This window comes from Grammomys surdaster, unplaced genomic scaffold (genome assembly GCF_004785775.1).
Source record: "Grammomys surdaster isolate TR1022 unplaced genomic scaffold, NIH_TR_1.0 134, whole genome shotgun sequence".
Lineage (NCBI taxonomy): Eukaryota > Metazoa > Chordata > Mammalia > Rodentia > Muridae > Grammomys > Grammomys surdaster.
The window spans coordinates 3,019,696-3,038,295 of NW_021604592.1; the positions used below are offsets into that span (position 1 = coordinate 3,019,696).

The 18,600-nt window shown below is 36.4% G+C and overlaps 1 protein-coding gene across 1 annotated transcript in view; it reads left to right on the forward strand.

Annotated features, from left to right (window-relative positions):
- The window catches only part of Ptprz1 (protein tyrosine phosphatase receptor type Z1), a 173,709-nt gene that overhangs the window by 106,724 nt on the left and 48,385 nt on the right, over nt 1-18,600 (forward strand). The window contains exons 9-12 of the mRNA XM_028762571.1: nt 783-967; nt 1,934-2,060; nt 8,970-9,016; nt 12,701-16,244. Coding sequence (XP_028618404.1) covers nt 783-967; nt 1,934-2,060; nt 8,970-9,016; nt 12,701-16,244 — 3,903 coding nt within the window. The remainder of the gene's footprint in view (nt 1-782; nt 968-1,933; nt 2,061-8,969; nt 9,017-12,700; nt 16,245-18,600) is intronic.

An 18,600-nucleotide genomic window follows, 5' to 3' on the forward strand; every position in this document is an offset into this window, starting at 1 on the left:
GATAGATTTCATCACCAGTTCTCAAAAAAGACCAAATTGATGGTTGTAGTTATCATATGGCTTTCTAGGGTTGGAAATTTTGAATTATTTCAAGCTTTCTCTAATAACAAAAAGAGCCAAATACATATCATGTTTTATAGTTGATTTTTTCTAAGTCCTGAGCTAAGTATGTTTGTCAAGTCTCAAATAAGCTATATATAGACGCCACGAGTTTGACGATATCCTATATTCATTGTTTCTAAAAATGAATGTCCATGTCAAATATTTTCAAAACCATGTTCTAGGCAATAGCAAAAGAAGAGAGGGGGGAGCAATTGTTCTTATTATGTTTTAATGGTATTGAGAGGGCAGGAGCTAATCAGAGTACGGTGTTTTCAGGTGGGAACTTTGGAAAGTTAACTAGATTGAGTTTCAGGTGGAGAAGCTGTGACTGAATCCTGGCGGTGTTCTAAGGATAGAGAAGAAACCATACAGACAGTGAGGTCTACACACACACCCTTCAAGATTCATCGTAGTCACGGGGCCCTCAACCAGGACTTCTACCCTCCAGAACGTTGAGCCAGAGTAACCTTCTTTCTTATGAACAGAATCCAGTTTTAGGTACAAAAAAAACCATCATAAGTGAAAGTATCATGATTAAAAAAGGCATAATATTTTACTTCATATTGAACTAAAATACAATACAAAAAAATGTTCAGAGAGTACATTTTACTTAATACAAATCCTGGAAGCCAACAATGACTATACCAATGATTTACTTTTTTTTTTTTTTGTCCCTGAAGTGTGTAGTTCAGAACCAGAAAATGTTCAAGCTGACCCTGAGAATTACACCAGCCTTCTGGTCACGTGGGAAAGACCTCGGGTGGTTTATGACACGATGATTGAGAAGTTTGCCGTTCTGTACCAGCCACTGGAGGGAAACGACCAAACCAAGCATGAGTTTTTAACAGATGGCTATCAGGACTTGGTAACTATAAGATGAATTACTTTCTGTCTGATAACATTATAGTTTGACTTCCAAGGTAAGAACTTACAAATAATTATATATTTTTGCCTTTGGTCACTTTACATTTTGAGTGAAGGTGTTCCCAGGGAACATGGGCATAATAAATAATGTCAACAGTTCGAATTAAATATGAAAAGATCATGACACTGTCAACAGCATTATGGAAGGTGGATACATATGGAAAACTTAGCCATTGGACATTATTAGTGTGGCCCTCCTTTATCAATAAAGTGATGTAAAGAATAATTAAGTACTCTAATTAAAATCTCACTTTTGGCCCAAGAATCTCACCTTAGATATGTTGTGTATTCTATATTATCAAAAGAAAAAACTAAACAACAACAACAAAACAGGTAGAGGATTTTAAAAGTCCTTTGCTTTTCATCAAATTTCGAGATGACATACGTAAAGTGATAACTGGGTCATGACTTTGAGGACAGAATAATATAGCCATTCAGTGAATTATAGAAAATATTGTTCAGAATCCTTTTGTGACCCACACATCATGGTTTGGGTTACAGACTTTGATTTGGTAGGAAAGGGCTAGCAGCCTCTCATCTGCATGCAAGTACTGAGCTCTACGTTTAAGCAAGACTGGTCCTGGGAACTCACTTTAATAAGCCTGCCATTAGTAGTATGTTGGATAGCATATGGACACAACAGATAAAAATTAAACTACTCTTATATTCATTAGTCTAGAATATAAACATAATAGTATAGGAGAATTGAATTTGTGAGCAAACATTTCCTCTCACAATTTATAAAGAAAATAACTTACTGCTTCGTGAGTACACATGTGCAATTACACATACATGTGAGCAGACATATGCATTTGCATGCAGGTACAAAGAGTCAAGATTAATTTTTTATTGCTAATAGTTTTCTGAGAATAATAGTGTTGTATAATTTGTAATACCTTTCTTCTAGGGTGCCATTCTCAATAATTTACTACCTAACATGAGTTACGTTCTCCAAATAGTGGCCGTATGCTCTAATGGCTTATATGGAAAGTACAGTGACCAACTGATAGTCGACATGCCTACTGAGGATGCAGGTGAGTGCTTCTTGAGATGCCCTTCTACCTTCTGAGTAAATGATGCTATTTTGGTTACTGAGCATACATGCTTTCTTCTGGCTTAGTTTTGTTTTCAGTGTTTCTCTGAAGTTAAATTTTTATTAGCATCCTTTTTAGCACTTGCTTGTGTTGATCCTCAAAACGCCTCTCCTCTCCTTCCTTCCCTGGTCCCATTCCTGTCCCAGTAGCCACTTCTCTGCTTTCATGTCATGTATATTCTCTTACACACACACACACACACACACATTCATGCACACACATGCATACGCACACAACCTCTTCCCTCTCATGGAGTCCTTCTTTCTTGTCTTATGACCTGTACCCACCTATTCCTACACATACCTAAAAACTAAAATCTAGAATCCACGTGTGAAAGAAAAAAACCACCAGTATTTGTCTTTTGGGGTCTGGGTTACTTAGCCTCACACACTACTTTCCAACATCACCAGTTTTCACACAAATGTCATATTTTTTTTTGTAACGAATGACTTCAGTTCTACTGTGTATATGTACTTTGTTTTCTTCATCCTTTCATCTGCCACGCACATCTAGACTGGTACCATTTGCTGCTATTGTGAATAGTATGCTGTGAATAGCAGCAGTAAATATGCCTGTGTTACGAAGTTCAACAAACTAAAGAGATGGTTCTGAACACAGAAAGAGAGAGAGAAATAGAGAGGGGAGGGAGGGGGGAGGGAGGGAAGGAGGGAGGGAAGGATAGATAAAGGAAGGAAGGAAGGAAGGAAGGAAGGAAGGAAGGAAGGAAGGAAAGAAGGAAGATGGATGTCCAATAAATATTTTAATAAGTGTTCAACATTTTTAGCTGTCAGTGAAAGATAAATTAAAAGCACTCTGGGATTCCATCTTACCCTAATGATAACAGCTTTCCTCAAGGCGGGGGAGGGGGGAACAAGCAATGCTGGGAATAAGTAGGGAAAGCACCTATATTCACTATCAGTGGGAGTGAAAACTGGCATAGCTACTAAGGAAACCACCACAGAGAGTTCTCCAAAACCTAAACACAGAACTGACTTCACATCTTTTTGAACAAAGGGAAAACTACTTTTCTGTTATATCTGGTTTCCCATGAGGCTTGGACCTTAGCAAACCCAATATGAATCAATCTGTAAATTTATTACTAATGCCGCCATTTTTACGCTTACAAGATAAGAAACACAAGATCAATTTGTCTTTGCAAAAGTCATCAAATGGAAATGGAGGAGTGAATATTGAGACTTATTTGAGACTTCAACTTAAGACTTGGTTTAATTTCATTTGTACTTATTTCCTTTCAGCCCCCAAAGCATGTAGTAAGTATACTCCATCCCAGGACCATGGCAGGTATTTTCAAATATCTATACAAAGCATCTCAAAGTTTACTTTAAATATTTTTCCACTTTTTATAATTTGATCCAAGGGATGCTTTTCTCTCTCTTAAGTTAATACCAGTCTTATTTTCACAGAAACGAAAGTTGTTTCTGTGTTTGTCTGCATGCATCCTTTTTAAACATTAAGGGAAAATCTTTTGATCTCAAACATATGCAATAAACAAATCAAGATATAGGCATCATTTGATAATTTACAGATTTACATAGCCTTACTCTTATTATTAAAAGTTTTCAGGTGTTAGAATACAGATGTACATCACAATATACATAAACACATAAATGTATATATACATACATAAGTGTTCTTTGGTCATCCTTCTCATGGTTCAAGTCATTAAAATGCCTACAAGTCTTTGTATCAATGAATAGTTATAACTATCTTTTATGTGCAGAGAAGAGAATGCCTCGCTTTCATTGTCCAAAGGCTATAACAGGAGTTTACTCCAATGTGAGCTCACATGATGAGCGTGTTTCATTGCCTTGTGTGATTGACTGCTAAATATCACATTGCATTTCTTTCTCAACTAAATGCTACAACGCCTGTTATTGTCAAGTTATTGTCCATTGATGACTCGTTCCTGTGATGGCATCATTGGTTTTTAATGTTACGCCTCATGGCTTCCATATGATCATTTTCCCTACTGCCTTTATTTCATTGGGTTTTTTTTTCAAAATTGGGTTGTTTTAAAATGGAAAGTAAATGCTAAATTTTATTCAAAAGTGAGACTTGCAGGAACTGGCCACGGTTATATTCTGTACCTTTGTGTTCCAGGGAACAGCAGCTTTCCCCAAAGTCCCCCACATATGTCTATCCAGAAAGTGATATTAATAACAGGATAACATTGTCCAAGCTGGCCAGGCATATATAAATAGACCAGCATATATTATATGAAAATCCTCCTACTCTTACTGGTGCACTTTAGTATGAATTATATTGGGCATTTTCACATAATCATCTTCCTTCGTTAAATCACTCTCATCTCTGTACATAAAGCAGATTCTAAGGCACTTATAAAACAAATGGATTTCTGCCTTTATCCTGTTCTACACTGGTCACTATGTCACAATGTTGAACTTTTTGAAAATTATTGTTCATTTTGAGATGCTTATTGCATATGAAGATGATCAGATAGATGTCTTCTGTATAAACTTATCTCTGAGTGCTTTGTTTTTAGAATGAGTCTGTGTTGGCACATTGCTAACCATTGCAGTATGTTCTCATCTGTACAAAATAGTGAGTACTACAACTTAATCTCTATTTATTCAAAGGATCGGGACACTGTTGAACGTTCTATGATGGGACGCTAGGTTGGATCTACCATTTAATCTCCATGGATGTTTTAGCCCCCTAAAGTGCTTTGTACAGTATTGGTGCTTTAGTATAGGCTGGTATTTGACTGGATAATATAAGAACCCAAGCTAATGAACATAGTAGGTAGACTATCCACTAACTATACCCATCAAAAAACTCCCTTCATCAAGAACCAGTTTGTTTCAAGCTTGGAATTTTCTTGCCAACTATGAAGAGAACCTTAGTTCTTTTAGACTTCTAAAAAATTTTAAAGGCTGCACTTTAGTTCACTTGCTTACAATTCACATTAGCTTAAATATTGTTATTATAGTAAACATGTCTCATCTTGGACAGTGATAATACTTTCTAGTTGGACAAAATGGATTACTTTCTAATTAGTAAATCTTGTTATTTTTGTGGCTAATTTAAGAAGGTGTTAGGTTGGCCATTTCATCCTGTTTACCATGGCACTACTTTTCCTTGGTGATGTGATAAAACATACCATTGGATTATTCTGCTGTCATTTAAAATAAGCTGTTTTCTAAATGCTGTATCACTTACTGATCTTGTTCAATTGAAATTAAGAAAGTGATTGGTAATCGCCCTCGTGGTTGCATGGATCTCAAGTATTCACTCAATAGCTAAGTCAGTCTTCTAAATCTAGCCTTTACCTTGTACATTTAAACTGATAATGATTTTACAATTTTATCACATCTTAATGTTCCTTATAACTACAATACAACAATATTAATAGACACTAATATCTATTAAGTATGATTTTAAGCACTATCTTAAAATCCATGCATATTCATATTAAGAAAAACAATTTAAGTCTCAGGGATGCCTTTTTTAGTGTTAAGAAGTATTCTTTTAAGAGACATGTTAGGAAATTGTCTTTACAGAGAAGTAATTCAGGAGTATATTATTTCATTGTAACTAACATAAGGACATTTAATTCTCTGATGAAGATTATATAGTATAGAGGACACTTTATAGACTTTAAGGTTTTAATAACTGTATGTGTTAAATGTAAGTACATGACTGAATAAATCCATGCATTGGGTCTCCATGCACTGTGTGCTTTGCAGTTTGTCTTTGAGTGTCTTGCTGCATCCCTGCATCTGTCATTGGTTCTCCTGATCATGCCATGCTACTAATGTTATGGAATCATTTTACATGAAATTACACATTGAAGCAATTGGACTCTCCATTACTTTTACATTTGCACTGTGAATCTTGGCTTATCTTAAAACAATTAAATAACTTTGTCGTCAAACTTCATTAGTTGTTGCTTCTTTGTATTACGAAACATTAAGGTTGTCATGTTCTACTAATGTATTACTTTTAAGTACACATAAGATTACATGCGCCTCAAAACAGCATGTGTCACCTGCATATGTTCAGCTATTATACAAATGTGAATTGTAAGTATCCACTCGAAAAGATAAAATAAGACACAGTCACAAATTCACTATCATATTTCCCCCAGCTTTCCTGGGAACTGTCTTGCTGAAGTGAGGATACTCTATAAACCAACATAATTTGTAAACTTTTTATTCATCAGTAACATGCGAGTCAATTGGTAATTATTATAATATCAGTTACTATTTTTGAAGACAATACCAGTAAGGGGAAATGAATATGAGAGCTGTTATTGTTCAGCTCTACTTTGGATATAGCGTTTTAACCCTTCACACTCAGAAGTACAACTTCTTCAGACTCTTGAAAGCAAACACAGTTTATAGAATTGTCCTATTTATGAAACCCAAGAAGTTCTATTAAAATGACCTGAGTCCGGCTGGAAACCAGAGTCAAGATCTTCTGAAGTGAGTTTGTATTTAGCATTGTGAAGTCTCCTGCTCCTATGCTTCCCATCCATGAGACTGACGTGGGATGGAGAGGACATTCAGGCTCCTCCAGAACCTAAGGTGGTTCAGAGAAGGTTTGTTTGTTGCAGCGAACAGCAAAATCACATACTACAGCAGTCACTCCGACTCTGGGGTAATATGGTTCAATTAGTATACACATTTCACATTGGGAGAATCAGGATCCATATAGTTAACATTACTCACAAGTAAAAGGTGAAATCTGTCAAATTCAATGTACACTGAGAATGTTGAAATGAAAGGAAGCCAACCTTCACCCCAACTCTATCAAATAAATGAGATAATTAAAATCCGTGGTCAGAAAGAAACATCTCCTGATGCATGCTGAAAAGAGGATAAAATTGTTGAAGTTTTTTTCATACAGGTGAGAATATATAGTATAACACAGGTGTCATTAAGAAATATTTTATTATGGCCTTCCCTTCTTATAATTAAAATGGTTCAAAGCAGATGAGAAGACAGGGCTTCTGGGAAGCCCAGGTAGTGTCTCATGGACTGAATTTGAAGGCTATACACACATGGACTTTTCTATTCTAGCTGTGGCTTTCAGAAGAGTGAGTCGAAGGTTGTTTCACAGTGCATTGCATATTATTAACTTCCCACATGGTGGTTTTCTTGAGGGTTACAAAGACTCAGGTGTTTGAGAGAATTGAAATGACTTTAACTTGGGCCCATTATGAGTAAAAGCTTGAAAACCAGACGTGGGGAGATGATTACATAGGAACAAGAACAGAACAATTGATCCATAGAAAAATTGGCCAAACTCTTTCACAGTCATCCCGCCCATGAAAAAAAATGAGGAGAGTTTAAAGTAAGTCTAGGAGTATTTCAAGTGAGGATTTTCACTTTAATAGCAGAGAAAAGTAGCAAGGGTAAATCACTTTGGAATAGCTAAGCTTTTAAGAGTGTGAAGGTGAAATCTTAGGAATTGAGGACATTTGTAGACTTTATGTGATTTCTCTTCTAAACAGAATCCATGTGCCCAACCGTGTTTTTGATTTTTACAGTTATTAATACCCAAGGGGTTTCTGATAAGAATGAACTTGTGAGAATAATTTTGATTTTATAGTTATTAATATCCAAAGAGTTTTTGATACTAAGAATGAACTTGTGATAATCTATATTGAAGGGAAAGTCAAGATAGATGAAATATTTAATATGTCCAGTTATGTCGCTTAATTTCTTTAGAAGATGCATATACTGTGTAAAGACTTAAACACAAACCATACACAATATCAAGATGGAGAAGAGCAGAAACTGCCAATGGAGTGCAGGTCCAGAAAAGCTGGAACATATGAAAAACATCTCTATAACAGTTTCCTCAAGCCCTCACTGCTACTGTGCTTATCCCCTTTTGAATAACCCAGATGCTTACCTGAAGCCTGAGAAATATCCACTAGCTCTCGGTAATTTGTCAGTGTGCTAGATAAATTACTTCTGGACACCAAAAACCCAGTCTTTATCTTTTCCCAGCAAGCACTCAACCACTGAGCTACATCACTGGGCTCTTAGCCTATTCTAACAGATCCTTCTTTCTTTCTTTCTTTCTTTCTTTCTTTCTTTCTTTCTTTCTTTCTTCCTTCCTTCCTTCCTTTCTTTCTTTCTCTTTCTTTTTTTTAACAATAAAAATACATTGATTCTAATTGGCTGGGAAAATAAAAAAGCAATTGAATAGATGTGGTTACTGAGTTCTCTACAATAGTCTAGATGCTATTAGCTCAATTTCCCTGGAGAAAACACATACAATCTTTCTCTCTAGATTTCCCTGTGATCAGCCTGTGCTTGACCTTACAGATAATAAGCTCTCCCTCTTGCCCAGTGCAGGATCCCTGTATTCCAATAAGTATAAGCACAAGTCAGATAAGCAAGAATGAATGGCTTGGCCCTTAGTCAGAAGAACTTCAGGAAATTAGCCAAATCAGAAAATTAATCCTAGCCAAGTGTCTAGAAAGTCCCAGTCAGTTCTATCGGCCCTGAAGATTCACTGATAAGAAATTTGGCTTGTTTTTACTATTAACTTTTTCACCATTGAGCGGACTTTTTTCCTTCTTTGCTTTCATGGATGTTGGGGGCAGGCTTGAGAAAGATGATCTGAGCAGAAAGTAGAGATCAATGAAAATGTTTTCATACATCACTTTGTAGTGTTCTCTCCAGTTTGTCTGTAGCGTTGAAACTAGAATTTAACACTTTTATTTTGAGATATTTTCAACAGTAGTGACTTTTCGGTTTTCTTTTAACTTTCTCTCTTTATACCCAAAGATAAGCCTAAGAGGCTGCAGGAGTTGAATTAAAATTGTTAACAATATTGTTTTTACCTTTATAGAACTTGACCTTTTCCCTGAATTAATTGGAACTGAAGAAATAATCAAGGTATCATAGCCATTTTTATATTTAAATGTTTTAAAATTTAAAAGCCTATCTAGAATTATTGCTTGAATTTTATATACTGTTGTATGACTCACTGTTGCATTAATTGCTATGCTTTAATGTCACACACACAAACACACATGTGATTTATGAAAACCTTGGAAGACATTTGATTAGTGTAATACCCAAAAAATATAAGGAAAGAAATTAATCAACTTCACAAATAATTGTAGCTATAAGCTATATTGCAACTTTGTAATATCCATAATTTTCTAGCAATATTGTCCTAGCCTTTAATATTACTACAGTTTTAAATAATCAATGACTGATGGATTCCTAATAAATATAAACCAGGTTATAAACAATATTTTTGTATTTGAACTATTCATATAGAAAGCATACATTTCTAGCACAAGGTCCTCTAAGTAAATAAATATTTGAGAATATAAACAAATTTTAACAGTATCTTTCTATTTGACATGAGAGAAAACAGTTGAGTGAATGTGTATTTCAACCTAACCCCAACTGAGGCTGTATTTTCAAACCAGGTACCCTAGATGATATGGACATGAGAATATGTCCAAATTGTGTGAGAGCAAAGAAACGTGATAACTAATGCCATGACCCAGTAATGGTTGAAATCAGGTTCTCATTTCATATATATATATATATATATATATATATATATATATATATATTTACCTCAATGATTGATATAGCAGCTATGGCTAGTCTTTCTTACAATGGATTATCTGTCTTACCCAAATACTTATTCTACATTACAAGTATTCACACAATTTATCTAGGGATGGCTTTGTGTGTGTGGCCATATGATCATATTTACTTGTGTATAAAATAATGCCTGAAATTACTAATCAATTTTACAATCGAAATTACTAAAATTTCAGAATCAAATCTAAAGAAGAAAAAAACATTTGCTATGCTGCTAACTCAACTATTTTTATCTGATAAACTAAAGCTAGCCCCTGGCTGTAGCAAGTTAGTAAATGATATTGCTTGTGTTCCATTGTATATGAAATGCAGTCTGCAATTACTTTTCATTATAATCTTTGTCATTCCAATTCCCTACTTATTTTTATTCTTAATTAATATTGACACACACACAAAAAAAGGATCTCAGGGGATGCTTACAAAAGTTGCTTGAAGTCTTCCAATGTTAATTACTAGCAATTTGTTATATAAAACTACAGTGTTACAGTTATTATAGCATTTAGTTGTGTGAATAAGCTATAAGTTCTAGCAGTATAAGATTAGGGATGCTAAAGTATGTACAAATACACACACACACACACACACACACACACACGGGATGCTACTACTTCAGTGTCACCAACTATGTGTACTGCAAACACAAGCAGTAGAGAAGTAAGCTGCAATGTTTTCAAGTTACATCTATTATAGTCTATCGTGCTATAGTTAAAGGTTTCTCAACAGGAGGAAGAAAAATAACCCAGCACATCTGTCCAGGTTCCAACAAGAAACAGATGTCACAGTCAAGTGTACTCACTGAAGTTGATTTAATAAAAAAACTCTATTCAGAAATGTTTGAGAAGGTAAATGGATGTCTAGAGGAGGTGGTTTTCTACACTTGGGCATGCAGCTGTCAGAGACTGTTTGCTCTACCTACACCTGAAAGGCAGGACAAAAGTATACAGACTGTGTTCCAGCAAATGCTAGGACCTCGGTAGATGGACAGGGCCATCCTGTGATGAAAACGTAGGTGGCAAGGCTCCTGGACAATATTCTTACTCTCTTCCCACTTACTAGCCCTACAGAATGAGGGAAAAAAGAAGTATCATTTCATAAAGTATAAACAGAACACACTTTGCATGGCTGTGAGAAAAAAGTTGGACATACTGTGGGGCTTAAAATGATAGGTCCAGGTGCCCTGATTAGTCAATTTAACTTTACAAGTCAGAAGATTGCATCCTATTGAAATTAACTATCATAGTATATGGTCAGGTCAGAGCAGATACATTAAATAGTGTGATTTCCTGCAGTGTGACTTGGAGATGAGTTGAGAATACTCCTCAACCACCCACTACTTACTTCCTAATAACTTCTGATCTTACACTTCATGTAGGAGTGAATGAAACAAACTGAAAACTGTGTGGATTGTATCCATGAGGATTTTTAAGTCCTGAGAATTGAAATGAGAAGTAGATCCTCTCCATGTAGAAAACCATCAGTTTGAAAAGGAAACATCTCTGCGTGAATGTAGCCTTAAATTTAAAAAAGAAAGAGTTGAGAAAACAGATGTGATGGTACAGAGAAAAAGAGAGGACAAATTACAGTTCTGCAAGAACTTACAGGACAGGGTATCTGTTAAAATGTTTGGAGTAATATAATACATATATTAATCATAGAACATAAATGATATACTCTTGAAATGGTGACACAAGGTAGTATAACCTAACAAAAATCAAGTAGAACATAGAGAATGTCCAGTCATCTCCCTCAGATCCCAAGAGGTGTCTTACTGAATGTCATAAAATTTAAAATCTGTTAGAAAAGAAATCACCTAGAGTATATGTTTATGCTGTATATATAGCTTTTGTCCCAAAATATGCAATGGGAAAACAGATGAGCACCCATAAAGCTCTCACAAAATTGTTACGGAGATCTACATGGTTTATGGAAGGGTATGATAAAGTGTGTTAATATGGAACATAAGCAAAGATTAATATTAGTGTAGGGACCCATAGAAATCATTAGATTATGTATAACAATACATGACATATCTTTGAGAAGATTCAGTTTAGAAGGGAGAAAAAGGTTAAATGATAACTGAGATTAAATTAAAGGTGTTCTTCTGTTCTTTTTCAACAGACAGGAAGATGCACTTAATCTCGTTAGAATAATCTAGGGATTTGAGAAAATGCAGAATGCTCAACTGTGTTCAAGTTGTAAGGAGACCCTAGAAAGTAGACTCCCACATAGACGTAGCAATGAGCTTTTGAAGGAAAGGCTAACAAGTGCTTAGAGACAATAGGAAGGGAAGGGTAGGGGTGACTTAGTTGAGTAGTGTTTTCAATGTTAGGATCATATGTGATTCTTGTGGGTTGGCTTCTGTTTTCCCCAGCAAGTGAACAAGACTGCTGTCCGCTGAGAATGAGACAAAGAGCAAGCAAGAGGTGGAAGGCTTGAATGGTGCTTGGTGTTGGTGATTAGTGTGGAGTGACATCAGAGAGCTAGGCAGATTCTTAGACTTTTAATATTGAGGGATAAGAAAGAAATTTCATTTCATTAAGCTGAACAGGGGTGCTCAGAAAACCTGGATCAGATTATGAAGCAAATTTTTTTGTGATATTATTTCAAATATTTTTGTGATACTCCTTTGGTTCCTTATTATGTAGTATTAAAACAAGGGCAGCTATAACTAAAGTGCCTTCATTTAGTTTAATAGCTTTCCATAGTGAGCATAAAATAAAATTTATAGACTATATGCCTGTTGAATACATACATAGTATGAATAAATTAGAATAGAATAGAACAGAACAGAACAGAATAGAATAATAAAATAGAATATAGGATGGTGTTCATGAAGGTCAGAAGTCATGAACGTCACACAAGTGAAAATTCATAGTAAAATGTTGTATAAGACATTTAGACTTTGTTTTTCTCTAATTTCTTTATGCTTCTTTAAATTTTGCTTGCCTCTTACAGGAGGAAGAATATAGAAAAGGAAATGAAGAAGACACAGTCTTGAATCCTGGTAGAGACAGTACCACAAACCAAATAAGGAAAAAGGAACCCCAGGTTTCTACCACAACTCACTATAATCACATGGGGACTAAATATAATGAAGCCAAGACTAACCAATCTCCAACAAGAGGATCTGAATTCTCCGGAAAGAGTGATGTTCTCAACACATCCCTGAATTCTACTTCCCAACAAGTTGTTGAATTACATACAGAAAGAGAAATTTCCTTGACGTCTCAGACTGGAACTAACCTACCGCTACACACTGTAGAAGGCACTTCAGCCTCCTTAAACAGTGGCTCTAAAACTCTCTTTGTCTTCCCACAGATGAACTTGTCTGGGACTGCAGAATCCTTAAATATGGTTTCCATAACAGAGTACAAAGAGGTGTCTGCTGACCTCAGTGAGGAAGAAAACTTACTGACTGACTTCAAGCTTGATACGGGAGCCGATGATTCTTCAGGCTCCAGCCCTGCAACCTCCACGGTCCCTTTTTCCTCTGATAATATATCCCATGGATACATATCTTCTTCAGACATGCCCGAGGCAATCACGTATGATGTCCTTAAGCCAGGATCTACAAGAAATGCTCCAGAGGATTCAGCACCATCAGGTTCAGAAGAATCACTAAAGGATCCCTCTCTTGAAGGGAGTGTATGGTTTCCTGGCTCCACGGACCTAACAACACAGTCTGAGACTGGATCTGGCAGAGAGAGCTTTCTCCCAGTTAACTCCACGGACATACAAATTGATGAATCGATGGAGACAACTGAGTCATTTTCTCAAGGTGTTACCGTGTCACAGGGTCCTTCAGTCACAGATATGGAAATGCCACATTATTCTACCTTTGCCTACTTCCCAACCGAAGTAACACCGCAGGCTTTCACTCCATCCTCCAGACCACTTGATTTGGCTCCCACCAACAACATCCTCCATTCGCAGACAACTCAACCAGTATACAATGGTGAGACACCTCTTCAACCTTCCTACAGTAGTGAAGTCTTTCCTTTAGTCACCCCTTTGTTGCTTGACAATCAGACCCTCAACACTACCCCTGCTGCTTCAAGTAGTGATTCGGCCTTGCATGCTACGCCTGTATTCCCCAGTGTCGGTGTGTCATTTGAATCCATCCTGTCTTCCTATGATGATGCGCCTCTGCTCCCATTTTCCTCTGCTTCCTTCAGTAGTGAATTGTTTCACCATCCGCATACGGTTTCTCAAACCCTTCCGCAAGTTACTTCAGCTGCTGAGAGGGATGAGCTGTCTTTGCATGCTTCTCTGCTGGTGGCTGGGGGTGATATGCTATTAGAGCCCAGCCTTGTTCAGTATTCTAATGTGGTGTCACATCAGGCCTCTACCCGTGCTGCTTCGGACACATTGGAATTTGGTAGTGAGTCTCCCGTCCTTTATAAAACATCTATGGTTTCTCAGATTGAAACACCCAGCAGTGATATCATTATGCATGCGTATTCTTCAGGGCCTGAACCTTCTTATGCCATTGAGGGCTCCCACCACGAGCTCACTGTTTCTTACAGTTCCGCAATACCTGTGCATGAGTCTGTCGATGTATCTGATCAGGGGTCCTTACTTATCAATCCTAGCCATATATCAGTGCCTGAGTCTTCGTTTATTACTCCAACTGCATCATTACTGCAGCCTCCTCCTGCCCTTTCTGGTGATGGGGAGTGGTCTGGAGCCTCCGCTGATAGTGAATTGTTTTTACCTGACACAGATGGGCTGAGAACTCTTAACGTTTCTTCACCTGTTTCTGTAGCTGAATTTACATATACGACATCTGTGTTTGGTGATGATCTTAAGCCGCTTTCTAAAAGTGGAATGATGTCTGAAAATGAGACTGAACTGAAAATGTCTTCTTTCCGTGACATGGCATACCCTTCTAAAAGCACAGTCGTGCCAAAGATGTCTGATGTTGTAAATAAGTGGAGTGAGTCTTTGAAAGAAACCTCTGTTTCTATTTCTAGCATAAAGAGCATGTTTCCAGAGTTTCTTGTTTATCCTACAACTAAGGTTTTTGACCAGGAGATTAGTCAAGTTCCAGAAATTATCTTCCCAGTTCAACCTACACACACTGCATCTCAAGCATCTGGTGACACTTGGCTCAAACCTGGGCTTAGCATAAACTCAGAGCCAGCATTCTCTGACACTGCTTCTAGGGAAGTATTACACCCTTCAACACAGCCCTTGCTCTATGAGACTGTATCTCCTTTTAATACTGAAGCATTGCTGCAACCTTCCTCTCAGGCTTCTGATGTTGACGCCTTGTTTAAAACTGCTCTTCCATCTGGACCTAGTGATCCAGTACTGGTTGAACCCTCCCAGGCTGAACAAAGTAGCCCTTTTATGTCTCATCCCGTGGCATCAGAGTCTGCTTCAAGCGAAAGCACGCTGCACTTTACGTCCATGTCAGTTCTTGATATAGCACCTTCTACTGTGCCCTTCACTTCACTTCAAGGCTTAACAGTTCCTCACTCGAGTGAGAAATATTTTGAACAAGGTTTGCTTAAGAGCAAAAGTCCCCAGCAAGTGCTGCCGTCCTTGTACAGCAATGACGAGTTTTTCCAAACTGCCCATCTGGATGTTAGCCAGGCCTATCCTCCAAAGGGGAGGCATGCGTTTGCTACTCCCGTTTTATCAATTGATGAACCACAAAATACACTTATAAACAAGCTTGTGTATTCTGAGGAAATTTTCACGCGCACTGAAATTTCTATTACTGGTGTCCCCACTATTGTTTCTGATGTACTTATACCTACTGAGCATTCTGTTCCATTAGGAAGTGGGCCCATTTCCATGATGACTGTTTCTCCCAACAGAGATGATTCTGTGACCACAGCCAAGTTGCCTCTTCCTTCTAAAGCTTCTTCTAAGCTGACTCATAGTGCCAGATCTGATGTCAATTTAGTGGGAGGTGGTGAAGATGGTGATGACTATGATGATGATGATTATGATGACCTAGATAGTGACCACTTTTCCGTGAATAAATGCATGTCATGTTCACCCTATAGAGAATCACAGGAAAAGGTAATGAATGACTCAGACACCCAGGAGAACGGTCTTGTGGATCAGAGTGACCCAATTTCACATTTGCTATTTGAGAATACAGAAGAAGAAAATGGAGGTACAGGTGTAACTAGGGTGGATAAAAGTCCTGATAAATCACCACCACCAAGTATGCTACCCCAGAAGCACAATGATGGAAGAGAGGACCGTGACATCCAGATGGGTAGTGCTGTTCTTCCTCACACCCCAGGATCTAAAGCATGGGCAGTTTTGACAAGTGATGAAGAGAGTGGGTCAGGGCAAGGCACCTCAGATAGCCTTAATGATAATGAGACTTCCACAGATTTCAGTTTTCCAGATGCTAATGAAAAGGATGCTGATGATGTCCTGGAAGCAGATGACACAGGCATAGCTCCGGGATCTCCACGGTCCTCCACACCATCTGTTACTAGTGGGCATTCAGGAGTATCCAACAGTTCAGAGGCAGGTTAGTTATGAGCAAAGGGAAAGAATTAGATATGCTGATTTTCTTGCTATGAAAGTAAAAATAGAAGAATCATGGAAGAAAAGAATTCTGGTCCACCAGCAGATCTTCACTTTCTAATCAGAACGTTCAACCATTTATAGCTCTTATAAGTACGATTTTACTCGTGATTTCAAATGAATATCCAACATATTTTGGTCCTTGATTTAATTATCTTCAAAATACATTGTTTGTGTGTTGTTACTAATTCCTATCCAATAGGATTCCTATTGTGTGTAGAATCAATTATGTATGCATAATATACGATTAGTATATTACAACGCAGTGTGCTAAGACCATTTAAATGTTCATACTTGTATTCTAAAATAAGTTGTGAACCAATTCTATTGGATTTAAAATCTCAGCAATACGCTATAAGCACCTGTCCACCAATGGAAATAAGGAGACACCTTGCATATGTACATCATCTTGGAGAGCTTCTAAAACAGAACTACAGGGCTAAGATTTGATAGCTAAGGAAGGTTTTTATAAACATCATATTGTTTTTAAACGATCTTTCTTTGAGCTTCTTTATGTTGCCTAAAGAGGGCAGTATAAACCAGCAAAATACATTCTACTTTGTGTTTGTTACAGTATTCGTCACTCCAACTTAAATAAGACATGAATATGCATAGTATGTATAGGTATTGTGTGACAAGATGTAAAAAAAGAAAAAAAGAAAGAAAAAGCCTAGAGCCTTTTCTGTAGGGATGCATTTCATTGTTAATATATTTTATGCAAATTGGTTTATTAGCCAGATGTTTCTTGGAGCAGACTGCAACATACAATACAGATTTGTGCTTTAAATGTCAATGGTAACAAAATTCAAGTTTAATTCGATTAAGTGTATAATTCCATTGAATTCATGGCAAGAATTTTATAATTTGCTTCGATTACATGATAAGGTATTTTTTTAATTAACAAGGAAAGTATTTAAGTCTTAGCAAGTGAAAAGATAAGCTAATGTATAATGTAATACTGGGTAATAATTGCACAGAATTTAATATTCAAAATTCACAGGATAGAGCAAATCTCATTAAAATATATATTCTCTTTGTTATTTTCATCTTTCACATTAGTTGCAAACTCTTCAGTAATTAGGAGATTATATATTTAGATAGGGCAGCTTCTTTTTTCTGTATTCTGACTTGATCTCCATTTATTGCATTTCAGCTTCAATGTCTGAACTAATGTGTGAGAAGGAGTAATGAATCCACGGGTCACTGTAGTCAGGAGTGTTGCTACATACGTGAACTGTTATCAGTCCTCAATTATAGCACTTGTTTTTCTTTTTATACTTTTAGATTTATTTGAAAGGGAAAAATCATGAATATACTCTAATGAAAAGACCATACATATACATATATAACAAAGCACTACAACTAGAATTATTGAAGACGTGATTTCTCTTAGATGTACTAATTAGATTTATTTTACTGTTAAGAGTAAGTTCCTCCACTAATGAAAACAAAGCAATATGGATATGACATCCATCTTCAGGAAATAATATAATTAATGAAGGAAGTAGGATCAAATATAGAATTAGGGAAAACAATTTTTTTAACTGTTTTTAAAACTGTTTCTGTAAAACTAATTCAAAGTCAGTCGTATCCAATTATTGAATATTCCCTAATCTGAAACTCATCATTTATGGTACTTCTAAATTGTAGAAAAACTGACATGATGTTTCTTAAAATAATATAAATAGGGCAAATATACATGAGAGTGAACACAGACTGTAAGGTACTTGATCTAGTTCACATGAAGAATCATTGCAAAACTAACCCTGGGGATGTATTATTAGTGTCTGTCTCTTAGAACATGCTTACATGATTGAGAACAATAAAATATATTTTATGCTTAAATTTTCACACCAAAGTTATGCTGTTTTATTCTTAGCCCTTTAAAATGTTAATCTTATTCTCTATTGCTTAACTGCATTATTGTCATTTAAATAACCCACCTACTAAGTTCTATCAAAGCAAACATTTTAGTCTCTAATAAGTGCAAATAGATGTTATACTCAAAAGCACACGAAGCAGCTAGCAGACTGTACTTTTATAAGGTATGCCATCCTATACAAAATGCCTAGGTTTCAATAATTTGTAAATACCATAGATTCATTCTAACTACTCAGTAACAGAGTTGAAGATCGCATCTTCCATAGAACTTATGAGGGAAGTCCACAGAGAAAGTGGTAGATAGATAGATAGATAGATAGATAGATAGATAGATAGATAGATAGATAGATACATACATACATACATACATACATACATAGATACATAGATACATAGATACATAGATACATAGATACATA